The 24,124-nt window shown below is 43.9% G+C and overlaps 4 protein-coding genes across 4 annotated transcripts in view; 2 read left to right on the forward strand and 2 right to left on the reverse strand.

The window, feature by feature from the left end:
- Positions 1–28: 28 nt before the first annotated feature.
- Positions 29–4,249, forward strand: LOC115771054 (enhancer of mRNA-decapping protein 3). The gene is made up of 5 exons (XM_030716602.1): positions 29–1,013; positions 1,141–2,097; positions 2,165–2,322; positions 2,390–2,474; positions 2,534–4,249. The coding sequence occupies exons 1-5, from the start codon at positions 511–513 to the stop codon at positions 2,796–2,798; spliced, it is 1,968 nt and encodes a 655-aa protein (XP_030572462.1). The 5' UTR covers positions 29–510; the 3' UTR covers positions 2,799–4,249.
- Positions 4,250–5,029: 780 nt separating this feature from the next.
- Positions 5,030–6,814, reverse strand: LOC115771061 (cyclin-J). Its single transcript, XM_030716612.1, has 4 exons — positions 6,687–6,814; positions 6,438–6,624; positions 5,959–6,375; positions 5,030–5,532 (listed from the first exon to the last, which is right to left on the reverse strand). Exons 1-4 carry the CDS (start codon positions 6,759–6,761, stop codon positions 5,099–5,101), a joined length of 1,113 nt encoding a protein of 370 aa, XP_030572472.1. The 5' UTR covers positions 6,762–6,814; the 3' UTR covers positions 5,030–5,098.
- A 454-nt stretch (positions 6,815–7,268) lies between these two features.
- LOC115771045 (probable RNA helicase armi) lies at positions 7,269–11,362 on the reverse strand. The gene is made up of 5 exons (XM_030716584.1): positions 10,919–11,362; positions 10,438–10,863; positions 8,699–10,258; positions 7,834–8,637; positions 7,269–7,768 (listed from the first exon to the last, which is right to left on the reverse strand). Exons 1-5 carry the CDS (start codon positions 11,339–11,341, stop codon positions 7,463–7,465), a joined length of 3,519 nt encoding a protein of 1,172 aa, XP_030572444.1. The 5' UTR covers positions 11,342–11,362; the 3' UTR covers positions 7,269–7,462.
- Positions 11,363–12,521: 1,159 nt separating this feature from the next.
- LOC115771043 (eukaryotic translation initiation factor 5B) overlaps positions 12,522–24,124 on the forward strand; it is a 38,400-nt gene continuing 26,797 nt past the window's right edge. Inside the window, exons 1-4 of the mRNA XM_030716583.1 lie at positions 12,522–12,897; positions 12,975–14,215; positions 14,275–15,697; positions 15,761–15,893. Of these exons, the coding sequence (XP_030572443.1) occupies positions 12,827–12,897; positions 12,975–14,215; positions 14,275–15,697; positions 15,761–15,893 (2,868 nt within the window). The 5' untranslated portion in view covers positions 12,522–12,826. The remainder of the gene's footprint in view (positions 12,898–12,974; positions 14,216–14,274; positions 15,698–15,760; positions 15,894–24,124) is intronic.

Here is a 24,124-nt window from a genome sequence, read left to right on the forward strand (position 1 = left end):
TTTTTAAGTGTGCCAACAGTAGAAATCTTTATTTAATTCAATTTAAATAGAAATGAATATTTTTGCCTGCTTCTGCAAATAAATACTAGAGGTAACAGTGACAGCGCGTCTCAGGAACAGTTACCACGATATTCGCTGATGTCTCTGATTTTTTGCACGCAAATATCGCCCGTCACTAACGAAAACGTAAATGCGAAAGGCAGTGAAAAATTTAAACGAAACAACACAAATTCTTGTAAATTCAATGGAGTATTAAATTTTAAAGGTCATTTCATGTAAACTATACAAATCCAAATAACCCGAGCACATTTTGCATTCATAAAATCAAGTCATTTACGTTCCCAATTAACGTGCGTGCATTAGTGCGTGGTAATTGCGTATTAAACAACAACAGCAACAGCAGCTCGAAAACAAACTGCAAACGCTGGCAAAAAACTGAAGCCCAAAAGTGAAACTAAAAACGAATATAAAAAAAAAAACATTTTTGTGTGGTCGACAATTAGTTCTTACATGGGTTTAACAGATCAAGATTGGATTGGTAGTGCGGTCAGCCTGACCTGCGACGACGAGCTGGGCGTGTTTCAGGGCCTGATTAAGAAGATTTCAGCCGACGAGATAACAATTGTGCGCGCCTTTCGCAACGGCGTACCCTTGCGCAAACAGAACGCGGAGGTTGTGCTGCGCTGTGCCGACATCAAGAGCATCAATCTAATCGAGCCTGTGAAGGACGCCGAGACGACGACGCCGACGGTGATCAACAAGCCGACGCCGGTCAAGTTGCCGCATTTCTCCAACATTCTTGGCAAGCAGCAGCAGCTGCAGCATCAACAACAACAGCAGCAGCATCTGGAGCGCGAGCAGGAGCTGCCCGTGACACCCAGAGCCAAGGCGAACGGACATGGCAACGTGGCCAGAAATGGAGCAACTGCAGCCGGCAGCAACTCGGCGCTGAGTGATAAAATGCAGCAGCTGATGCTCATCACAAATGCGAATGGCGCTAATGGAGTGCGCAGGTGAGTAAGGACACAGGTGGGAGCACAATTGGGTGGGTACTTTACAACTGGTTATAGGCTGTCTCCTATTCCGGCTTACTTTCGAAACAACCGAGCTAATAAGGTAATTTTGTGCTTACCTTTGCAGAACACCGCAGAGCTCACGTGCATCCAGTGCACAGCAGCCGATGGCGACGACGCCTAACAGCGTGGCCGCTTTCTTTGGCAACATGATTCCGGCCAAGGTGGAGGTAAAGCTGGGCAGCACGGCCTACAATGCAGCAGCAGCAGCAGCCAGCGGCGGCAACAACTTGGAGAGCTACTGCAGCAGCAGCGCCGATGGCAGCTGCGGCAGCGCCGAGGCAGCTGGCGGCAGCAGACCCATTGACATCGTCAGCAATAACAATAGCAACACCAATGGTGCTTTCTATGCCCAGGCGGCGGCCAGCTATGGCAATGGCAATGGCAATGGCAAGCGCAATGGCAATGGCGGCAGCTTCAACTCGAACTCTTTTAATGGCAACGGGCATGCAAATGGCAATGGCAATGGCAACGGCAAGAGCAAGGGGCGTAATCGCGTGCGTCGGGAGAGCAGCATGCGGCTGCAGCAGCAGCAAACGTTTGGCAGCGAGGCCGATGATCCGCTGCTGCACGAGGAGTTTGACTTTGAGGGCAACCTGGCGCTGTTTGACAAGCAGGCCATCTGGGATGACATCGAGTCGACACACCAGAAGCCGGATGTTGTGCGTCATGCGGTCCATGTGCAAAAGCAGCAGCAGCAGGAGAAAAAGTATCGTCACGATGAGAACATTTTGGCCAGCAAGCCGCTGCAGTTGCGCCAGATCGAGAGCATTTTTGATGGCAGCAAGGATTTTGTAACGGACGATGGCCTTATTATACCCACCATTCCGGCATATGTGCGCAACCGGATCGAGATGAGCGCCGAGAAGGCGGGCTTGTCGCTGCAGCGACAAATTGACATGTTGGCGCGGGGTGCCAGCGACTTGGCCATAACACTGCTGGGCGGCGCCAGACGCTTGACGCCAGCGAACAATCATCAGTGGCCAAAAATAGCCATCATATGCGATGGCGTTAACACCATGAGGTGGGTTGTCTGCTGCCTAAGCTTGCTTAAGATGCTCCTGTACTAAATTGCATATCCTTGCCCACAGAACAATTAACATTGGCGCGGCTACAGGTCGCCTTTTGGCCTCGCATGGCCTGACCGTGCTGCTCTATGTGGAGCAGGCGCAGCTCATTGAAAAGAACAGCAGCTTGGAGGTGGCCCTCTTCAAGGCTACCGATAATACCATAGTACATTCGGTGGACGGTACGTAAAGCCTAGCCAAAAAATATATTAAAATCTGTAATAACTTGTCTGAATATTGATCTTGCAGCTATGCCCACGCCTGATCTTGTGATACTATCGACAAATACCGTTAATCTATCGGATGCAATTAAGCAATGGCTGAGCGTCAATCGGTAAAATCCTTCTCTTATTTCTATAAACAAGTGTATTAACTTATTACATTTACTTGTAGCGCATCGGTGCTGGCCGTGGACCCGCCACCGTGTGGCATTAAGGATGTTGCTATCAAGTACTCAATATTACCCATTCTACCATTGATCCAAGATCCAAGCACTTCGGCTGCTGCTGCTGCAGCAACAGCCAAAACAACGAATAATTGTGGCAAACTGTATTTATGTAATTTAGGTATACCAGATAAATTTTATCGTGATTGTGGCATTAAGTACAAAAGTCCGTATGGACATAAATATGTGATACCGATTCACTCAAAGGACTGAAACAACGACAACAACAACAGCACACACACAAGCAAAACAAACAACAACAACAATCATCAGCAACAGACAACAACAACAACGACAACGACAGCAATAAACCAATCATAATCAGCAACAAAAAGCACTCAAACACACACACACACACACACACACACACACACACACACACACACATGTGATGATCATCAAAGTCCTGTTTCCTGTGAATCTAGCTAGCTCTTAGAAGTCTCTCATATATAACTCACATTATACATTATGTATTAAGTTTAAGCACATAGTTTATTCCTAAATTCGATTATTGATCCTCCATTAAGAGCTGCCCTAGCTTAGTGCCGAACTACATTCATAATCCTATATATTTATATATTTTTGATGTTGTACAAACCCTTCAAGCTAGTCCAGCATAATTGATTTTGTCTTGGCGCTCGCTTAAGGTTGTCAAAATTGTTTTTAGAGCCACGTTCTTGCATATTTGATGCTCTCCCACCCGCAACTATCCTATAAACGAGTCTGTAGCTTTACAAATATTTTATATGCACTGGACAAAAAGGATCCTACCCGAAAAAAAAACAAAAACAAAATAAGAAAAAGAACCTAAACTGGTCTTCGGAGCAACTTTCAAATATGCATTCAACAAATGATTGTAAATAATTGTATATTTGCATAATTGTTTGTATATGTATATGGAGAAAACTCAATTGAATTCATTTTGTGAGATTGAGCGAAGTATACGCAATACATGCCAAATTAAATGTCTACTTTTTAAGCATAAAATCAACAACTATTATATTTTAATTTCATAAACAATACAATTACAAATACAAATACAACAATTACAAATCAGAGATCAATAAGTTAGTTTCGTAAGCTTAAGGTGTTAAACAACAAGAAATCAACAACAACAACAACAACTTTAACTTGTATTTAGAGATAATTTTTAAGCAAATTGTAAGCTGTAAAATCGAAAAACCTTATTTTTACACCCATCGAATACTGAGAGAAAAAATCCCAGAATACTTCTAAATGTATCGCGATGAGTTTTATAAAAAACAAAAAACCAAATCTGAATAAGTACTATATCAAAAACCAATCAAATAGCGAAAATCTATGTTAGCAGTTGCAAACTCAATATCGCAACCAAAAACCTTAACTAATTGTTGTAAAAATATTATAATGTAGATTCTAAATTTCAATTGTTGATGATCGAGCCTGCGAATTTGTTTCGTACTTTAAACAAAACAAATCGCAAGAGAAAAGAAAAACATATAACAAACGGTTTAATGCGCTTTTCTCAAGCGGAAAAGCGTCTGTGACTGTTTTTGGAGTTAGGAGTAGGAAAGTTGACAGGACGTTGAAGTGATGTTAGATGGATCAGAGGTTGAGAAGGTTATTTCCAACAACAATAATAAACAATATCACACACGCACACACACACATGCATGTACACACCAACACACACACACACACAACAAGAACCACAGACTTTGATAAATGCTTTAAAAATTGTAAATTTAAAAAACTATTTTCGGTCCAATTGTATAAAAACATAATTTTAATACGCCAAACCAAAAAAAAAAAAGAAACAAAAATTTGCCGACAAATCAAAAATACATATAAACACAAGTTAACTAAATGAACAAAAGAAAAACAACAAAAATCCTTTACAACAACAATATTAAAGAAACAAAAACACCGAAAAAGCCTTCTCATGGAAAACAGAAATGCAATTGTGTTCTTATTTAAAAAACGGAGCTGCCCATCCAAGGATAAAACCCACAACAAATCTGCTCTGGCATGCACGCTGTACTCTTCTCGTGGCTTGACGCTTGTAATTCTCAACTAGTTAAAGCTTCGTGGGAGGGACAAGGCGTAAGGGATCTGCTGATTATTTAACCGGGAGGTACGTCATGCAGGTTTACCGTGAGTACAGACATTTTTCTTGTTTCTTTTATTTATATAAAACAAAATATGACATAGATCACAAGATTATGGCATCCAGCATCCATCCAAGCAAATCCCCTGATTAGTTTACCCTTTAAAAAGTTGAAGCAACAAATTTGTTGTTGTTTTTTTTTTTTTTACAATGAACTATTTAGTTTAAATTTTGCTCTTCGAAGGCACATATTTATATATATACCTATATATAATTATACATTTTTAAGCAAAAACAGAGAGTCTTTGCTTTTAAGCGAAACAATAATACTTCATTCAATGTTTGCAATTTTAGCTAGCAGAAATTATCTCAAATTGAAAATCCAAGTTTAGACTATTCGAAAGTCTAAGGAGTGTAGTAATAAATGCTAGGTTTGTTTATGACCTTGGTCCATCTTCAAGCGCTTTGGCTGGAGATCTCCTTTGTCGTTATCGCGACAACGTTTGCCCAATGCCGTTTGTTGTTGTGTGCCGGGCGATTGTAGCTGCACGGTTATGACATTAAAGGCTTCCACCTCAACGGAAACAACTTTCATTTGGGGTGTTAGGAGACTCTCCTCAAAGCCAGAATCAGGACTGGGCCAGTTGCTCTCCTGTAGCTGTTGTCCCTTCACAGCGGGCATCGCGTGATAATAGTGATAAAGTGTGATGACGTCCACACATGGTTCCACCATGTGTTCCGTGTACGACGTAAGCTGTGTTAGGTAGGGCGTCCAGCGCTTGGGCAGGCCGCACACCTGTCGCGTGGCAGCAATACAGCTTGCGGCCAGCAGGGAAGGCGGCTCGTTGCTAAATCTGTTGACTGCAATTGACATTTTATTTTGGTTAATTTTGAATAATACAAAAACAACTTTAGTCGGCAGTGGCCGACTAGAAGATGCCCTGAACCCAGCCCCAAACTTTCTTCTATACGAAACTTCCCTCTGAGCTCTTTAAGCAGCGTGCGCTTCTTTGTCCCCACACTACGTATGCGAAGTGCATCCTTGATTAGCTTCGGTGTCTGTTGTTTTCGTATGGTATAGGATATAAATTTTAAGTTTAGTTTCTTATGATACGCCTTCACACAGACGGACATGGCTAGATTGATTCCTTTCGACATCCTGACCACGAATTTATAAAATTAACTCTTCTTTTTCTATGCCACATCCGTTCTCACAAAAACAATATACCCTCTTAGCAATTTCCACGGGTTCAGGCTATAATCAATTGCAAATATTCGTCAGCTTACTGCTCAGAGTGTAGTCAGATATGCGAAGCAGCAGCTGTGCCAGCGAGGCCAGCATTTGCTCGAAGCAACTGTAGCGCGGATAGCTGGCTGCCAAGGCGGGCAGCTCATCCAGTTGTTGGCAGTAGGATGCATAATCGTCGCGTGTCAGAAAGCTGCAGGCGAACATCTCCACAAAGCTGGCCGTCGTGGGTCGCATCAGGTTGAACTCAAAGAAGGTGAGCACCTTGCGCTCGACGGCCTTGTACTCGAACGCCGTGTAGCAGTCCTTGATCAGGCGATTCATTTCGCTGTAGCGCGGCACAAAAGCATCCTGGTTCTCGATCTGGGCCGCAATGTGCAGACAGGTCAGGGCAATCAGTTGCAGCTTGTCCGTCCGAATGGTATAGAAATCCAGGAAACGGTCCAGATAATAAATGGCTGCAAATGTACTCAGTTATTCAGATATATATATATTTATGCTGGCGGATCCTTGGACCTACACAAATGCAAGGCGCAACGGCTGAGCTTGTAGGTGCGCGTGATTAGCTGGCAAAGCTGCAGGAGCTTCGGTCGTTGATCGATTTGGGTCGACATGAAAAACACTTGACGACGACGCAACTCGGACTCCTTCATTGTCTTGAAAATGTCGATTGCGTAGTCGCTCAGCCATTGGGATTTCGACAGGCGCTGCAAAGGGCACAAATACATAAACCAAAATAAACTTATATACGTATAAAGCGCGTGCATACCTCGAGCTTGGTTCTTTCATGCTCATTTTTCTCGCTGAGCGTGAAGATGTTGCCCTCAAGCGCAGGCTTTGCCATTTTCCTGCGTGTCGTTTATATGTTTCTATTTACATACAAGTTTATTTCGTTTGCTTTGAAACTCATTGCGAACGCGCACACATAACAAGCAGCTCGAAAGTATGGCCGACAATAACGGTTATAGCAGAGTGTGTACACACTGTACAAATAACCGTAAAAGCTGTTGAATGGGGCGAGAGATGGGCGATTTTTTGCAACACGCCAGAGACCAGACCCAACATTAGAAAACAGGCACAGTCTAATACATTTTTATAGCATTTATTATTATCTCATTTAAATTCTGCAATTTTAATATTAAAATTATTTATTTACGAGCTGCTGCTCTTAATAAATAGCTCTTTTTGGTTCCACCTCGTGAGCCTCATCGTAGATCAATCACGCTCCGCAAAACGGTCCATCACTAGAAAAAATATTCATATTCAAAACTGTTTTCAAGTTGTTTTTTTTTTTGTTTGCTCCAAATGATTTTCGTTAAATAACACACTTGTTTTAGTTGTAAATTTGATTCAGAGCTCATTTATTTGTTTAAAGGATAATAGCTTACATATGCTAAGTCTATAAAGGAATGAGTACATATATGAAAAAAAATTCGTCAGGCGACAGTTCAGTTATTCAAGTTGTTTAGCTGTCTTATATCGAAGACTTTGGATAAATCTAGCGGAGTCAGGAACTTCGGTTAAGTAAATATGCGGCCAGCGGCCTTAAGGCACCAAGTCGGACACGTCCGATTCGTTGCCGTCGGACTCGTCGCCCTGTGCTGTTATCGATGCGGGCATCTCGCAGCCAAAGTAGGCATTGTTGTTGGCACAGAAGAGGATCAAATGACGCCAGCAATCGTCGACGGCGAGCAGCTTGGGATTGCCAAAGATGACCATCAGGCAGCGGGCACGAGAGATGGCCACATTCATGCGCTTGTTGCAGCGCACAAAACCCAAACTGAGACGAGCATCGGCGCGCAGATTGGACTCCGAGGAGCGAACCGTTGAGATGAGCATGATGTCACGTTCCTAAGACCAAAAAAGGAAGCGTCAATCAGTTTAGTTGGAGCACTCAAATGAAGGCAGGTCCTTACCTGACCCTGGAACTCCTCGACGGAGCCAATCTTGGGCATGGACAAGTCTGCAGCGATAAACATGGTCCGCAGCGTCTTCACTTGCTTCGCATAGGGCGTCAGTATGCCAATTTGCTCGTGGTGCACATTGCGACGATACAGCAGTATGGTCAATAGAAATACCTCGCGAGCCTCGGCGATATTGTACCAGGACGGCGAATCGAAATCCTGCAAATTTTCACCCATGATGCCGTGAAAGAAGGTGCCGTGAGTGCGCGGCCTTCCCTGGTGATCTTCAAAAATCGCCTGCAGCTCGGCCAGAAAGCGCCCCTCCCGCGAGTCCTTATCCGAGACCATGGAGATGAGCTCGTTGTCGTAAAAGAGTTTGCTGTACACATTCATGATCGAGGGCAGCGCCCGATAGTTGTACAACAGTTTAGTCAGCACGCTGGGATTATAGCCGGAGCTGTTGGGATAGCGCTGCATGTCCCGGCGATACGGTGAAGTCTCCAGCAAGCGCTCCAGATAGGACATGCCCAGACCCAGCTCGCTCGCATAACGACTGGTAACAATCGCCTGCAGCTGGTGAGGATCGCCGGCGAGCACCACTTGGTTGCGTTTCCGCGCCAACAGCACAATCGGCACCATCGTCTCCGGCTCGGTGCATTGGCCGGCCTCGTCGATGAGCACATGGGTAAAATGTTCAGGTAGGAAGTCCATTTGGATAAAGTTACCCAAAGTGGTGCAGGTGCTGATCGTGATGCGATGCTTGCCCAGGTACTTGGCCTGGCAGCGCAGCTTAAGACCCGATTCGGTGATAATCATCTAAAAGCAAAATATGTTAATTTCCTTTGGGCTTGGGATTAGGATTATTGAAGCTACTCACGCTGTCATGGTCGGAATCGACGGTCCCAATGTCGACGGTGGCACAGTAGCTCGCCAGCTCCGGCGGCACGAGATCCTTCTCCACCTGGTTTTGCGAAACGAGACGTATAAATTCGCCATGGTTGAGCGCTTTGCTCGCAATGATGCGTTTGGTAATTAGATCTGCAGAGCTATTCGAGGGCGTGCCCACCAGGAGGCGAGAGCCCGGCACATGGCGCACCAACTGCAGGATGGTCTCGACCAGAGTCACAGTTTTGCCGGTGCCCGGCGGTCCAAAGATCACATAAGGCATATTCTCCGTTTCGCCGCGCAGTACATTGTAGACGGCACGCTTTTGGATGCAGTTCAAGCCCTCGTTGAACCAGCTCAGCTTGTCGTCATACAGATACATGTTGTCATCTTTGAACTCCACCTCCAGCTGAACATGATCGCGCTTCGCGACCTTGCTGGGAAACAGGAAATTCTCACCCATATGGCTGCCAATGCGCGACAAAGCGTGATGCTGCTTGCGGAAGGCGAACCTCGAGAAGTGGAACTCCAGGCGATAATCCTCGCCATTGTATTTCTGCTGAAAGTTGGCATTGAACTTGAGATAAATACGATTGAAGAACACCTTGTGGACGACGCCTTGGAACAGTTTGTTCTCCTTACTGTCCGGCTGCGCCCAGGGATTGATGGCGTTCACAGTATCGCCCAGCACCAGCGAGGGACGACGCTCGGCGAGATTCTCAATTTGCAGCGAGAGGTATTCGCCTTCACGATTAAAATGCGCACGCTCCCGATCATAATTGCGAAAGTTAATATTGTAGTCAATCTCCTCCAGATGCAGCAAGGTCGCAAAGCGCTGCACATAGTTGCTGAAGGCGACGCTCTCGTTGAGGAATGGATACTGGACGCCCAGCAGATCGCTTACATCGGACATGCTCTCAGTTTTGAGCACAATATTGCATAGCTTTTCGGGCACCTCGTAGTTGGACAGATGCACGGGCACAAAGCGACGTTTGGTGGCAATCGATTCACCCGGCACCAGTGGGCTCTTATTCGAATAGACCTGATAGGCATAGAAGCGGGAGCGCTGGCGCGCAGTGCGTCCACCGACCATCAGCTGCTCGGACGCAATCAGACGGCGATTCGCCTCCAGGGCATCCTCCTCCGTTAAGCACACAACGACGGTCAGATAGCGTGTCACCTTGAACCTGTCGAACTTAAGCGTGAAGTACTCCTTCGATTCGCCAATGAACCGGGTGTGCACCTCAAAGACCAGCGATATATGACCGCCCATCTCGATGCTCCTCGAGCTGATCGGCTCCACCACACTGATGTGCGCATCCGAGGCATTCGGTATATCAATGCTGACAAGCTCAAAGGTTCGCTTGCCCACATTTCTCACCTTGAGGGTGACGTGGTGCTTCTTGCACTGCTCGGTGAACACAAAGCGATCCTTGCCCTCTATGGAAACGGCCCGCTTGCTGTCCGACGACGTATTCAATGGATTGTTTTTCACTTGGCCAAAGTTCTTCTCCAGCACAGACAACTTGATGGCGCGACGCGAGAATTTCGACTGTGGGCAGGCAAGAATATATTTATATATATATATATCAGCTGGATGAAGTGTTAGAAAAGTCTTTATATATATATATTTGTTGGGGATTTGGATCTCTTCTTCTTCTATTCGCTACATAGACTTCCCTCCTCCGCAGGAGCATATATAAATATCTATATAATGCTTGGATTCCTTACATGTTTGCACTCGATGAGATCGACCTTGACAATGTCGCCCAGATGCAATTGAATGCCTTTGGGCACATCCTCCTTGAGTACATAGGCATTGGTGAGCACGGCAAACTCCTCAAAGACACGCTCGACGGTGCACTTCTGATCCGGTTCGATGCGTGTGGGAAAGATCTTCTTCACGCCGAGTATTTCGCCCTGTTTGTCCACATAGCCGTCATCCAGCTGAACATTGCAGATGAGCGTGATCTCGTCACCCGTTTTGGGTATAAAGTTCGACTCAATGTTGTCCAGGTCCACATTCAGCTCGCCATAGTCCGTGTCCACCAGGATGGCCGAGGGCAGGCGCTGCGTAATGTTGCCCAGAATGTTGCGTAGCTGCGTTTTAAAGTAGACGGGCCGGTCGAGCTTCAGGGATTCGAGCACCTCCGCCACCTGGTAAAGAATTATCATTGGCATTGGCTGAGATATTGGCTGGTCTGGGGATTACCTTGTTGTCTGTTGCTTCCTCCCACGACTGATCAATGATTTGTTGTATCTTGATGACCTTGCTGACGCCATTCTCCTGCTCATAAGTCAGATACTCGATCACGGAGCCAACGGTTAACTCGGTGAACAGTTGCCCTGCGGCCTGTCTCTGAAAGGCTATGGACTTATCAATAAGGCCATTCTGATCAGTTACAAATGTGATAACACCCTTGCGCGCGGAGCAGGAAGTGCCGATTAGTTTGTCACTCTCGTTCTCGTTGCCCGAGCCGGAGTCTGGCATTTGCAGACCGTTTCCATTGTCGTTTTCTTTGTTATCATTGCTGGGCTCTTGGTCCAGGAAGCGGTGCTCGATTTGCAGCAGATCACGTTTGTGCTCGCGCTCCTGCTCGTTGCTCTGGAAGATTTTGCTCCAGAACGACAGCATCTTGTGCCTATTGCTGCGGCTTCTTCTCGAGACTCTCGTACATCCAGTCCGTCTCGCTGATGTAGTTCAGCTCGCTGCGCAGCTGCTGCAGCCGGCTCAAGTGGCTGTCGTTGGTTTCCTCTTTGAAGCCGCTTTCGCTGGTTATCAGAGATATAACTTTGCTCGTCGACTGGCTATCGAGTTTCTTGATCTGAAGTGGAAGAGCGGGGAGGGGGGGCATACATGAAATACTTATATATATATATATATGTATATGCACAACTAAGGGCGCGGGTATCGAATTTCAACAGACCTCAGCACTATTGCCGCTGCTCTCTGAAATGCTGGGTGTATTGTTGCTGTCGTTGATGCCTGTTGCTTCGCCGGACATAATCGACATGGTCCTACGAGGTCGCAAAAAAAAAATACGCTGACGCAGCGTAAAGTGAAGGCGCGTAATTGGAATTTGCCTAGTGCGATTAATAATTGACTTATTATTGTTGAAAAAGGCAAGCACGCACAATATCAAATCAAGTTACCTAAAATATGCGTAAATTGATGCTTTTTATTGGCGTCTGTCAAATGAAAATCCAATTCGGCGTCCGCACAACTTTGAAGTTTGGTTTGAGACTGAATGAACGCCGCACACATAACCTCAAACTTAGCTCGGCTTGTGAAACAGATGTTTTTGACGTTGTAACTTAACACTTTGCTGTAAAGTTATTAACAGCAATCAAATAATTTTTGGCCGTTAGGTATGTTTTGAAAATAATATAGTGAATTGTATAATACAAAAGAATGCTAAATTAAATAAATATATGACAAGTAGGAGGAAAATATACAAGCAAAACGCTATATATCGTATAAGCCTAAAGCTAGCAGCTGTTAAGTTTACTAAACAGGCGGTTGGCAGTGCCATATGAGTACCTCAACAGACGGTAGTCGCAATAGCCACAGTGTGGCCCATCGATAATTGTAAAACAGTGCTACAAGCATCGATTAGTCCAATCTGTATACAAGGTATTCCCTGCATTAACTTTGTAAGTAATTTAGTGATGGTTATATTATTTGTTGAATCAAGTGTGCAAATGAGATGAGACAATAGCTTTAATTGAAAAATTTGGTACAAGAGAATATCGAAATCAGAGTATACGAACTATCGATAGTGCAATCGTTGTTTGGCACATCTCTAGCACAGGTGCATCGTATTCGCTAACCGAATCGGCGTGCAAAGAAAATTTACGATTTTTTTGGCAATCTGAAACGCCAAATAGCTTTAAACAAGTAAGTTGTGAATTTGACGCTTAACATAGGAGCCAACGTGCCGCCAGCAAGAGTAGATCAGACAGCAGCAGCAGCAGCAACGAGCGCAGCAGCCACAGCTGTAAAACTAGGAACCGAGACCCGTCGTTGCCTGTCCGTCGCGTGTACATTTTCAGCAGTGAATTCATTTCGGCGTTTCGTGGGTGTTCCGAGAAGAAGCGTGTTGAGACTGCGCCAGGAAAGATGGTTAAAGCTAAAAAGGGCAAGAAAGAGATACTGACCACCGCTGAGGGCGGCTCATCGGCGGACGAAATGTGAGTACTCTCTTTGTTGTTTGCCACGATGGCATTTTGGCAACTTTCTGCTTAACTACGTTTACTTTGCGATATAGGGAAACCAATACTGTCATAGATTCGGACAACGACCAGGTCAGCACCAACAACAAGAAGAATCAGCAGAAGGGCAAAAAGAAGAACAAGAAAAATGCCAATGCTTCAGATGATGGCAGCGACGAGAATGCGCCAATTGAGACCATTACAAAGGCCGTTAAAAAGCTGAATGTGAAGGGCAAGGGCAAGGGCAAGGCCAAGAATGTGGACGATGACTCCGATGAGGAGCCGAGCCAAAAGTCTGCCAAGAAGTCCGCTTTCAATTTGCTGCTGGACGACGATGACGATGAGGAGAATGATGCGCCGGAGGCACAAATCTCATCCGAGGAGGAGGAGACAGTGGTTGTAAAGCCACAGAAAAAGAACGAGAAGAAGGGCAAAAAGGCCAAGCGCAAGGGAAAGGAAGATGACGACGAAGATTTGGATAAAATGCTGGCAGAACTGCAGGCGGAATATGCTGGCGAGGCGCCAGCAGCCACCATTGGAGCCGAGCAGGTGGCCGACGAGCTTGCCAAGAAGCCAAAGAAGGGCAAAAAGGCAGCGTCAGTGACTGCCGAAGAAGCCGGCGCCGAAGACCTTGATGAGAATGACAATGAAGATGAGGATGCTGGCGGACTGAAAACGGCAGCTCAGAAGAAAAAGGAGAAGAAGGAGCGACAGAAGCGCGAGGCTGCGCTGGCCAAGCAGCGCGCAGCCCTCGAGCCCAAGCAGAAGCTTGCGTTAGCTCCAGCCCCAGCGCCGGAACCAGAGCCAGAACCTAAAGCTGCGCTTGAGAATGAAGCAAAGCCAGAAGCCGCCGATGCGGAAGATGCCGATGATGGCGGCAAGGCGGGCAAGAATAAGAAAAAGGGCAAGAAGGATAAGAAAGCTGAGGCCGACGAGGAGAAGGAGAAAAAGGATAGCAAAAAGAAGGGCATGTCCGCAGCGATGGTGGCCGCCATGCAGGAGCAGCTCAAGAAGCGCAAGGAGGAAGAGGAGCGTCAGCAAAAGCTGGAAGAGGAACGCATACGGCTGGAGGATGAGCGCGAAGAGGCGCGTCTGGAGGCGGTGCGCCTAGAAGCCGAGCGCAAAGAGAAGAAGAAACAAAAGGAGGCCGAACGCAAGGCGCGCCTTAAGGCCGAAGGCAAACTGTTAACCAAGAAGCAAAAGGAGGATCGCGCTCGTGCCCAGGCGCTGTTGGATTCACTAAAGGCGCAGGGCCTGGAAATACCCGATCCCAACGACAGGCGTGCGCCCAGGCCAGGTGAGTTGCTATACGTAGCTTTATGGAGCTGCTCTTAATTTGTATTAAATGGTTGACAGGCACGCGCATACGTCCCAACAAGAGGAAGGGGCCCAAGGGTGAGGCCACCGAGGAAGAGGCCAAGGATGAGGCACAAAAAGCGGCCGAAGCAGCCGCAGCTGCTGCAGCAGCCGAGCAAAAGGCCAAGGAAGAGGCGGTTAAGGAAAGTTGGGATGCGACTGACAGCGAAGCTGAAGCCGAGGAGGAATCCTCTCAAGCAACCACCACAACCTGCAACAATGGCAAAACTGAAGCCCACGATGAAGCTGAATCCGATGACGACGATGGCGATACCGACGATGACAGCGATGAGTCCGAGGAGGAGAGCGAAGAGTCCGAAAAGGAGGACGCAACATTGGCCAATGATCCCGAATCGCGTCGCCTGCGTGCCGAGGCGCGCATCATCAAACGCCAGTCGGAGGCGGAGAAGAAACGCACCACGGAAGAGCTGCGGGCCGGCGTCGTTTGTGTGCTCGGCCATGTGGACACGGGCAAAACGAAAATCTTGGACAAGCTGCGACGCACCCATGTGCAGGACTCGGAGGCGGGCGGCATTACGCAACAGATTGGCGCCACCAACGTGCCCATTGATGCCATCAAGGAGCAAACAAAATATGTCAAAAATGTCGCCAACTTTGAGCATCGCCTGCCCGGTTTGCTCATCATCGATACGCCCGGCCACGAATCGTTCAGTAATCTGCGCAATCGCGGCTCGTCTCTCTGTGATATTGCCATTCTGGTTGTGGACATTATGCACGGCCTGGAGCCGCAGACCCTGGAGTCCATACAGCTGCTCAAGAAGAAGAAATGCCCCTTTATTGTGGCCCTCAACAAAATCGATCGCCTCTACGACTGGCAGGTGCTTCCCCGCCGCGACGTACGCGACGTGATCAAGGAGCAGCAGACGAACACACAGCTGGAGTTCCAGCAGCGCACCAAGGAGGTGATTCTACAGTTTGCCGAGCAGGGTCTGAACGCAGCGCTCTTCTACGAGAACACAGATCCCAAGACCTACATCTCGCTGGTGCCCACCAGCGCCATCACGGGCGAGGGCATGGGCAACCTGTTGTTCATGATTACGGACTTTTGCCAAAATATGTTGACCAAGCGGCTCATGTACTCCGAGGAGCTGCAGGCCACCGTGCTGGAGGTGAAGGCCATACCCGGCCTGGGCACCACCATCGATGCCATACTCATCAATGGCAGACTGCGCGAGGGCCAGACCATGATCTTGGCCGGCACAGACGGGCCCATAACCACGCAGATTCGTTCGCTTCTGATGCCGCAGCCCATGAAGGAGCTGCGCGTCAAGAACGCCTATGTCGAGTACAAGGAGGTGAAGGCCGCGCAGGGCGTCAAGATCGCCGCCAAGGATCTGGAGAAGGCCATTGCAGGCATCAATCTGCTGATTGCGCACAAACCCGACGAGGTCGAGATATGCAAGTTAGTCTCTGAACTCTACAAATATTCCTTCTTTATTCTAATCCCATTTATTGTCAATTCCAGGGAGGAAGTTGCACGCGAACTGAAGAGCGCGCTTAGCCACATCAAATTGGCTCCGAGCGGCGTCTACGTCCAGGCCTCAACATTGGGCTCCTTGGAAGCTCTCCTCGAATTTCTACGCACTTCAAAGATTCCGGTAAGTGAGAAAATAAGTTCCGATTTAACTAGAATAAATATAAAACCCACTCAAGAGGATGAGAAACAGACGCAGTTCCTCATATTATCTAGTTGGAGTTCGACTTAGAAACTTTTATAGTTAACCAAACTTTTAGATAGTTAATTTTATGTAGAAAATTAATTTAAGGGTTATACGAAAAGTTAAAGAAGAAGAATTAGGAGCCTGTTTTAAATAGCACAATACAATGGAATTCTTGAAAACTACGTGCCACGGGCAAGGCCGGAGTATATACCCTCAAGTATATATAGACATAGGTCGAAATTTCCCAATCCCATAACTCGCTCAAATCTTATCAGATTGTCACGAGGTTTGGTTTTTTCTTCACGGTTTGGCCCGTAGATCAATTTGGCATCTAAATCTGGAAACATGATTTTTGGTTGAAATTCATGTGAAAATGGTAGCTCGAAATATCCTATATAGACAAAGTACATACATAGATAGAAATTTCCTAAACCCATAACTCGGTCAAATCTTATCAGATTTTCACGAGGTTTGGTTTTTTCTTCACGGTTTGGCCCGTAGATCAATTTGGCATCTAAATCTGGAAACATAATTTTTGGTTGAAATTCATGTGAAAATGGTAGCTCGAAATATCCTATATAGACATAGGTCGAAATTTCCCAATCCTATAACTCGGTCAAATCTTGTCAGATTTTCACGAGGTTTGGTTTTTTCTTCACGGTTTGGCCCGTAGATCAATTTGGCATCTAAATCTGGAAACATAATTTTTGGTTGAAATTCATGTGAAAATGGTAGCTCGAAATATCCTATATAGACAAAGTACATACATAGGTCGAAATTTCCTAAATCCATAACTCGGTCAAATCTTATCAGATTTTCACGAGGTTTGGGGTTTTCTTCACGGTTTGGCCCGTAGATCAATTTGGCATCTAAATCTGGAAACATGATTTTTGGTTGAAATTCATGTGAAAATGGTAGCTCGAAATATCCTATATAGACAAAGTACATACATAGGTCGAAATTTCCTAAATCCATAACTCGGTCAAATCTTATCAGATTTTCACGAGGTTTGGTTTTTTCTTCACGGTTTGGCCCGTAGATCAATTTGGCATCTAAATCTGGAAACATAATTTTTGGTTGAAATTCATGTGAAAATGGTAGCTCGAAATATCCTATATAGACATAGGTCGAAATTTCCCAATCCTATAACTCGGTCAAATCTTATCAGATTTTCACGAGGTTTGGTTTTTTCTTCACGGTTTGGCCCGTAGATCAATTTGGCATCTAAATCTGGAAACACGATTCTTGGTCGAAATTCATGTGAAAATGGTAGCTCGAAATATCCTATATAGACATAGGTCGAAATTTCCCAATCCTATAACTCGGTCAAATCTTATCAGATTTTCACGAGGTTTGGTTTTTTCTTCACGGTTTGGCCCGTAGATCAATTTGGCATCTAAATCTGGAAACACGATTCTTGGTCGAAATTCATGTGAAAATGGTAGCTCGAAATATCCTATATAGACATAGGTCGAAATTTCCCAATCCTATAACTCGGTCAAATCTTATCAGATTTTCACGAGGTTTGGTTTTTTCTTCACGGTTTGGCCCGTAGATCAATTTGGCATCTAAATCTGGAAACATGATTTTTGGTTGAAATTCATGTGAAAATGGTAGCTCGAAATATCCTATATGGACAAAGTACATACATAGGTCGAAATTTCCTAAACCCATAACTCGGTCAAATCTTATCAGATTTTCACGAGGTTTGGTTTTTTCTTCACGGCTTGGCCCGTAGATCAATTTGGCATCTAAATCTGGAAACACGATTCTTGGTCGAAATTCATGTGAAAATGGTAGCTCGAAATATCCTATATAGACATAGGTCGAAATTTCCCAATCCTATAACTCGGTCAAATCTTATCAGATTTTCGCGAGGTTTGGTTTTTTCTTCACGGTTTGGCCCGTAGATCAATTTGGCATCTAAATCTGGAAACACGATTCTTGGTCGAAATTCATGTGAAAATGGTAGCTCGAAATATCCTATATGGACAAAGTACATACATAGGTCGAAATTTCCTAAACCCATAACTCGGTCAAATCTTATCAGATTTTCACGAGGTTTGGTTTTTTCTGCATCGTTTTGCCTCTAGATCAATTTGGCATCTAAATCTGGAAACACGATTCTTGGTCGAAATTCATGTGAAAATGGTAGCTCGAAATATCCTATATAGACATAGGTCGAAATTTCCCAATCCTATAACTCGGTCAAATCTTATCAGATTTTCACGAGGTTTGGTTTTTTCTTCACGATTTGGCCCGTAGATCAATTTGGCATCTAAATCTGGAAACACGATTCTTGGTCGAAATTCATGTGAAAATGGTAGCTCGAAATATCCTATATAGACATAGGTCGAAATTTCCCAATCCTATAACTCGGTCAAATCTTGTCAGATTTTCACGAGGTTTGGTTTTTTCTTCACGGTTTGGCCCGTAGATCAATTTGGCATATAAATCTGGAAACATGATTTTTGGTTGAAATTCATGTGAAAATGGTAGCTCGAAATATCCTATATAGACAAAGTACATACATAGGTAGAAATTTCCTAAACCCATAACTCGGTCAAATCTTATCAGATTTTCACGAGGTTTGGTTTTTTCTTCACGGTTTGGCCCGTAGATCAATTTGGCATCTAAATCTGGAAACATGATTTTTGGTTGAAATTCATGTGAAAATGGTAGCTCGAAATATCCTATATAGACAAAGTACATACATAGGTCGAAATTTCCCAATCCTATAACTCGGTCAAATCTTATCAGATTTTCACGAGGTTTGGTTTTTTCTTCACGGTTTGGCCTCTAGATAAATTTGGCATATATGTATCTAGAGGGTATTAAGAAGAATAAGATATTCGACGCTCTTGTTTTTGTTTAAGAATGATAATATTTTTTATAATGAAATATTTGAAAAGTATCCTATATCTTGCAACCCATACAAAATCGCCTTAAGTTGAATGTAATAGAAAAAGCTAAAGCTGAAAAATATAGTATATAGTATTTAAGAAAAGACTAGAAAAGCGTACAAACCCAGTTTATTGATCGATTCAGCGCGAAGATCTCTTTATCGAGCAACAAATTGGTAACATTAAAAACAAAAAACTGTTTCTGTTTTACGCTTCGCTTTTCGCGATTTATTTTCAAAACTGAATTTAGTGAAATATGGCAAAAAAGTTGTAAATTGTCGGACAAAAAGTATTTTTGGAAAATTATGAGTGCCCGAGGCGGCGGCGTCTGCGGCGTCTGCCTAAGCCTCGGAGCTCAGTTGCCAGTTCCCTGTTGCCAGTCGCCACCTGCGTTTCCGTCTCCTTCTGTCGTCCGTCTCCTTCTGTGTTGCGTCTCCTTCTGGCGTCCGTCTCCTTCTGGCGTCCGTCTCCTTCTGGCGTCCTCGCAGCCAGCGCGGCAGACAGCGACGAGCACGTCGCGAACGGCGTAAACATAAAATGTATTTTTATAAATGCGGTGCAAATAGTTGCAACAACAACAACAACAACAACAACAAGAACAAGAACAACAAATAACAACTACAAAACCCGGCCACATCGAATGATTCATGCCACAAGCAGCCAGGCGACGGGCGCGTAGCCAACAGCACGCACTGCCCCAACCCAATCTCTGCCCCAGCCCAATCTCTGCCAGGTCTGGCCCCCAATCGCGAAAAGATTGAACACCAACTATAAATACGCTGCGCTCTATATATACGCCAGCCAAATACACTATCAACGCACATATACATAACATATATATCTATATATATATGCCAAGTATATATACCTATATATATATATATATATATGTACCTGAACGGATATGGCAGCTCGTATTGCAATTCGCAAATCATTTCGCTTCATTATGAGTGTATATATTTATTTTTGTTTCAATTTATTTGTTTTAAACGCATTTTCATGAATGAATTTTCAGCATTTGCCATTTGATGCCATCTAACAAATATTTCCTATACATGCATATATATGTATATATATAAACAATATCATTTTTTATGGGCATTTGTTTGTATTTGTACTTTCGGCTTCGAATTTAATGCCAAGCAGCGGAAATGCCAAGCGGAAGTTGACAACAATAAACAACATTTTAAGTACATATATGTATTTATTATATGTGTTATTGTTATATGAAAAAGCACAGATATCAGAATGCTTGTTAGAAACTCTAGAATTATTTCAGGCACAGAACATTATACCATACTATATACCCTAGTATTCCAATTCTTACTCCAAACTTTGGAGATATTATAATTCTTTTGCAATACTAAGTACTTTTCTGGCCCAGAAGGGTTCGCATTTACTTTAATGCCCTATAACATTGTACTCTAATAAATTCTATAATTCTATATTATACTGTAATATACTCTATATTACTCTATATTGTACTGTACTATACTCTATATACTCTATATTATACTGTACTATATTCGATAATACTCTATTAGACTATATTATACTCCTCTCTAACATTCCCTGAGTTAGTAGAAAAAGAAAACAATTATTTGCGAAATTCAAGCGAAGCGCCTTTCTATAGAATTTGAAATGTTACACATAAATATTTGATTTGGGCTTAACTGAAACTCGTTTTGCCCCCGGGCCAGCTCAATTAGCCAAGCTCATTAAGAGCAGCCCACATTTGGTAGGCTTTCCCACAGTCTCGTCTCATCATTTTCATCATTTATGCAGGCAAACACTTTTCCCAAGCCAAAAGGCAACAACCAAATCGAGACGCCAACGCAACACACACACACACACACACAGTCAGACAGACAGACAGACAGACAAGTATATGCAAATTGGCCAAGACCAACTTACATAATGCTCGTCAGAGGCGTGCAACAGTTGACAACTGTTGTGGCAAATAACTGGAACGCGCTGGCATCTGATTTATTGTGAACTCATCTGAAACAATCTATTCAATGTAAATCGTTCGCCTCTAAAATTTCAGCAGCTTATGATATAGAATAAAATAGAATAGAATACAACAGAGTGGAACGAGCAAGAGTGCTCTAGTTGGCACTGCTCGACTAGGTGATACCCTAAACCTAACACTAGAACTTCCTTCTACATATAGATACACGTGTAGTACGCATACACGCCCACTCACACGCCCACACAAGCACGCCGTAAGCTTCTGCTTCATCTTCTCTTAGCCCCCCTGCTATATATGGGAAATGCATTCTTGATTAACTCGGGTGTTTACAGTTCGATCACTATGAAATTTTGAGTGCTTACAAATCACATACTTACATGCTCACATACTAAGGCCCAAGGCAGTAGCTCTTAAAATGAGCTTATTTCTTCAGTTTTATCGAAACGGCGGGACGTTATGCAAAAAGTTGTATATAAATGTAAATACTCTACGAGTATGTAAATGTTATATTTGGTGTCTCTAGCTTCAAAATACAGTCGAAAATCTAAGTCTAAATCGATATTTCTCGATTTCTTGGTAAGGGAGCTGAACAAACGATGATTTACACGTGCCATAGGATAACCTAGGCTCCAAATTTTAAGTTTCTTGCTCTCATAGTCTCATACAGACAGACGGAAGGACAGACAGACGGACATGTCTAGATCGCCTCGGCTTTTAATACTGCTTGATAATATATATACATACTTCTCCTTCAAACTTCGCCTTCTGCCTGTTACATTATGTCACTATTCTTTGAGACTCGAATAGAAAGGCAGCATAGCAAGCAGCATTAACTGTAGGTTTTCGTTAGTTTTTCAGTATAGGGTAACTGCAAGTCTGGCATGCTCGCTTTAAGCCTTGCATATGGCTTTGTATGGTTTTCACATTTGAAACGAAAAATTTGTCGCCGTCAACTTTTTTGCGGTTGTTTCAAAAATCAATTATGGCAAACTCTCGGCCTGACTGACAGCCAGACAAACTGACAAACTGACAGACTGACGGAGTGACAAACTGACGGAGTGACAAACTGACAGATGCCGCTTGATTGGCATTCATTCATTCATGAGTTGCGAGCGAGTTATGTGGGCAGCGGCCGGCCGGCTATGTAACAAGTTCCGCCTTCGTTTAAGCCAAATTTAGTAACTAACTAGCGCCAACGCACATACCAAACCGACCATGCGGTTGCTTGTCAACTATTTAATTGCGTTTGCAGTGGGCATATTAGTTTTGTTGTCGATTATGTAACATGCTGAAAGTTACACAATTATAAATAAATAACCTAGCTAAAAAGCCTAGCTCTATATATGTATGTAGTTCTTCTGTTCAAATCTAAGCTTTTTTTTGAAGCTCTCCCCTCTCCCGCTCTCCCGCTCTCCACTAGAGTATGGTATTTTTATCAATATATGGAACTAAGTATATATGTATGTATCTTGTTTATATACATGTGCTTGTGTATATTTTCATTGAGCTCGAGTAATTATACGAAGCACCCACGCTGTGAAATACGAACAGGGATTCCAATTTATATTGGCTCTGACCAAACTGACCGGAAATTGTCATTTAAGTGTCTTGTTGTTTTATTGTTGCTGGCAGACAGCAACAACAAAATAAATATAAAAACGTTTTCCATTGATTTCAGACACATTGCCATACGCGTTAAAAAGGCGTATGTGTTTAATTTACGGCACATCAAAAACCATCGACTCTTCGCAAATTGATATAAAAACGATAGCTAATGCAGTTGTAAGAGTTGCAAGAGAGTAAAGGCTGCTCTCTTCTTGCTGAAATGCGGCTTCAATTGATGGGCAGCTTCGCTCTCTCTCTCTCTCCCACTCTCTGTTTCTTTCTGTCTGGCTGAAGCCGCTGCTTCATTCATCATTTTATTGAGCGCGTTTCATTAATTCACAATATGGCAACAACAACAACAACAACAACGACAATAACCAGCTCGGCAAGTGTCTCCAAAAAAATGAAACACGCTTCTCCAAAAAAAAATAAAATAAAATAAAGAGCAACAAGCAGCAGACAGGCAATAAATTGTATAGAAACAAATCAATTACACACACACATTCATACATTTACATTACGCGCTTGCTCTTGCGCTCTCAGCTGCTGGCATCTGCGCTCTTTTTAATTGCAGCCCCCACGCTGTGGCGGCATTCAGTTATTATTGGCTGCTGTTATTGTTGTTATTTCTGTTGTTTCATTCATTTTGGCAGACGGCTTGCTTGTTTGTACAATGTGTAGAGTCTCTTTCGCTCTCTTTCTTTCGCACAAACGCACATCTGCTCTCGGACAATAATTCATTTTATTGATCAAATAAACATTTGCTATACATTTCTATAAATTAAACACGACGCGGCAGGGCGTAACGGCAGCAGCAGCGGCAGCGGCAGCGGCAGCAGCAGCAGCAGATCAATGCCGCGCTTTCTATTCATAAAAATTAATTGCACTTGTTGCTGTCTGCCTGGCCGACTATCTGCCAGCCTGCCTGCTATCTTTATCTTCAGGCCATGTGTTTAGCGGGGGCGTGCGTCAAACACACACACACACACGAACACGAATACACATACTCCGAAGATTAACATAATTCACTTATAAAACGAATACGCACAATATTTATACCAATAACAATAATTCATTAGCAGCCCCTCAATTTAAATGATTGGCGAATTTCACACCAAAGGCCATTAAAGAATCGCATTCCATAATATGAAAACCGCTTGAAAACAACATTAAATAAAGTACGCTTAAATATAATGTGCGTTTCTATGTGTGTTGTGTGTGTGTTTGATTATGTGTGTTTATACAGAGCAGATCATTGCAAACGCTTGAAATCTCTTTTTATATTTTTATAGCTTAATTGCTCTCTTCCTCTTGATCTGTGTTGAGTTTTCACTTTAACTCTCTCTTTTGCTAGCATATCAAACTCTCCACCATTTGTATATACATATATGTACACATGTATATATATTAGTGGGCGTTCTCCACTAGCTCTTACTCTTTTCCGCCTTTGTAAAAGCTTTGCTATTGTCGAATGAAATTTTGAATTTTGTTAAAATATCATGTTATCAACAGAATTTCTCTAATAAATATGTTTTCCTTAAAGGGAAGTACGGCTACCAGGTCTTTTGTGGCGGCAACCGGGTAGCAGTACAGTGGGTGCTGCTTCAATTAACCTCTCTGCATGCATATTGCCATACAGTTTGGGCAGCCGCATTTCCATTACGCCACAGACTTGGCGCTGATTTATG

This window comes from Drosophila novamexicana, unplaced genomic scaffold (assembly GCF_003285875.2).
Source record: "Drosophila novamexicana strain 15010-1031.04,08,12 unplaced genomic scaffold, DnovRS2.1 tig00000024-arrow-pilon, whole genome shotgun sequence".
Lineage (NCBI taxonomy): Eukaryota > Metazoa > Arthropoda > Insecta > Diptera > Drosophilidae > Drosophila > Drosophila novamexicana.

Coding starts and splice junctions, on each gene's coding strand:
- LOC115771045 (XM_030716584.1), bottom strand. CDS start 11,341: ATGCTGTCGTTCTGGAGCAAAATCTTCCAGAGCAACGAGCAGGAGCGC. Junction 10,259..10,437: donor ATCTCATCGAGTGCAAACAT/GTAAGGAATCCA, acceptor GCCTGCCCACAG/TCGAAATTCTCGCGTCGCGC. Junction 8,638..8,698: donor TCGATTCCGACCATGACAGC/GTGAGTAGCTTC, acceptor TTTTGCTTTTAG/ATGATTATCACCGAATCGGG.
- LOC115771061 (XM_030716612.1), bottom strand. CDS start 6,761: ATGGCAAAGCCTGCGCTTGAGGGCAACATCTTCACGCTCAGCGAGAAA. Junction 6,625..6,686: donor ATGAAAGAACCAAGCTCGAG/GTATGCACGCGC, acceptor TGCCCTTTGCAG/CGCCTGTCGAAATCCCAATG. Junction 5,533..5,958: donor ATCTGACTACACTCTGAGCA/GTAAGCTGACGA, acceptor TGTCAATTGCAG/TCAACAGATTTAGCAACGAG.
- LOC115771054 (XM_030716602.1), top strand. CDS start 511: ATGGGTTTAACAGATCAAGATTGGATTGGTAGTGCGGTCAGCCTGACC. Junction 2,098..2,164: donor GATGGCGTTAACACCATGAG/GTGGGTTGTCTG, acceptor CCTTGCCCACAG/AACAATTAACATTGGCGCGG. Junction 2,475..2,533: donor CAATGGCTGAGCGTCAATCG/GTAAAATCCTTC, acceptor ATTTACTTGTAG/CGCATCGGTGCTGGCCGTGG.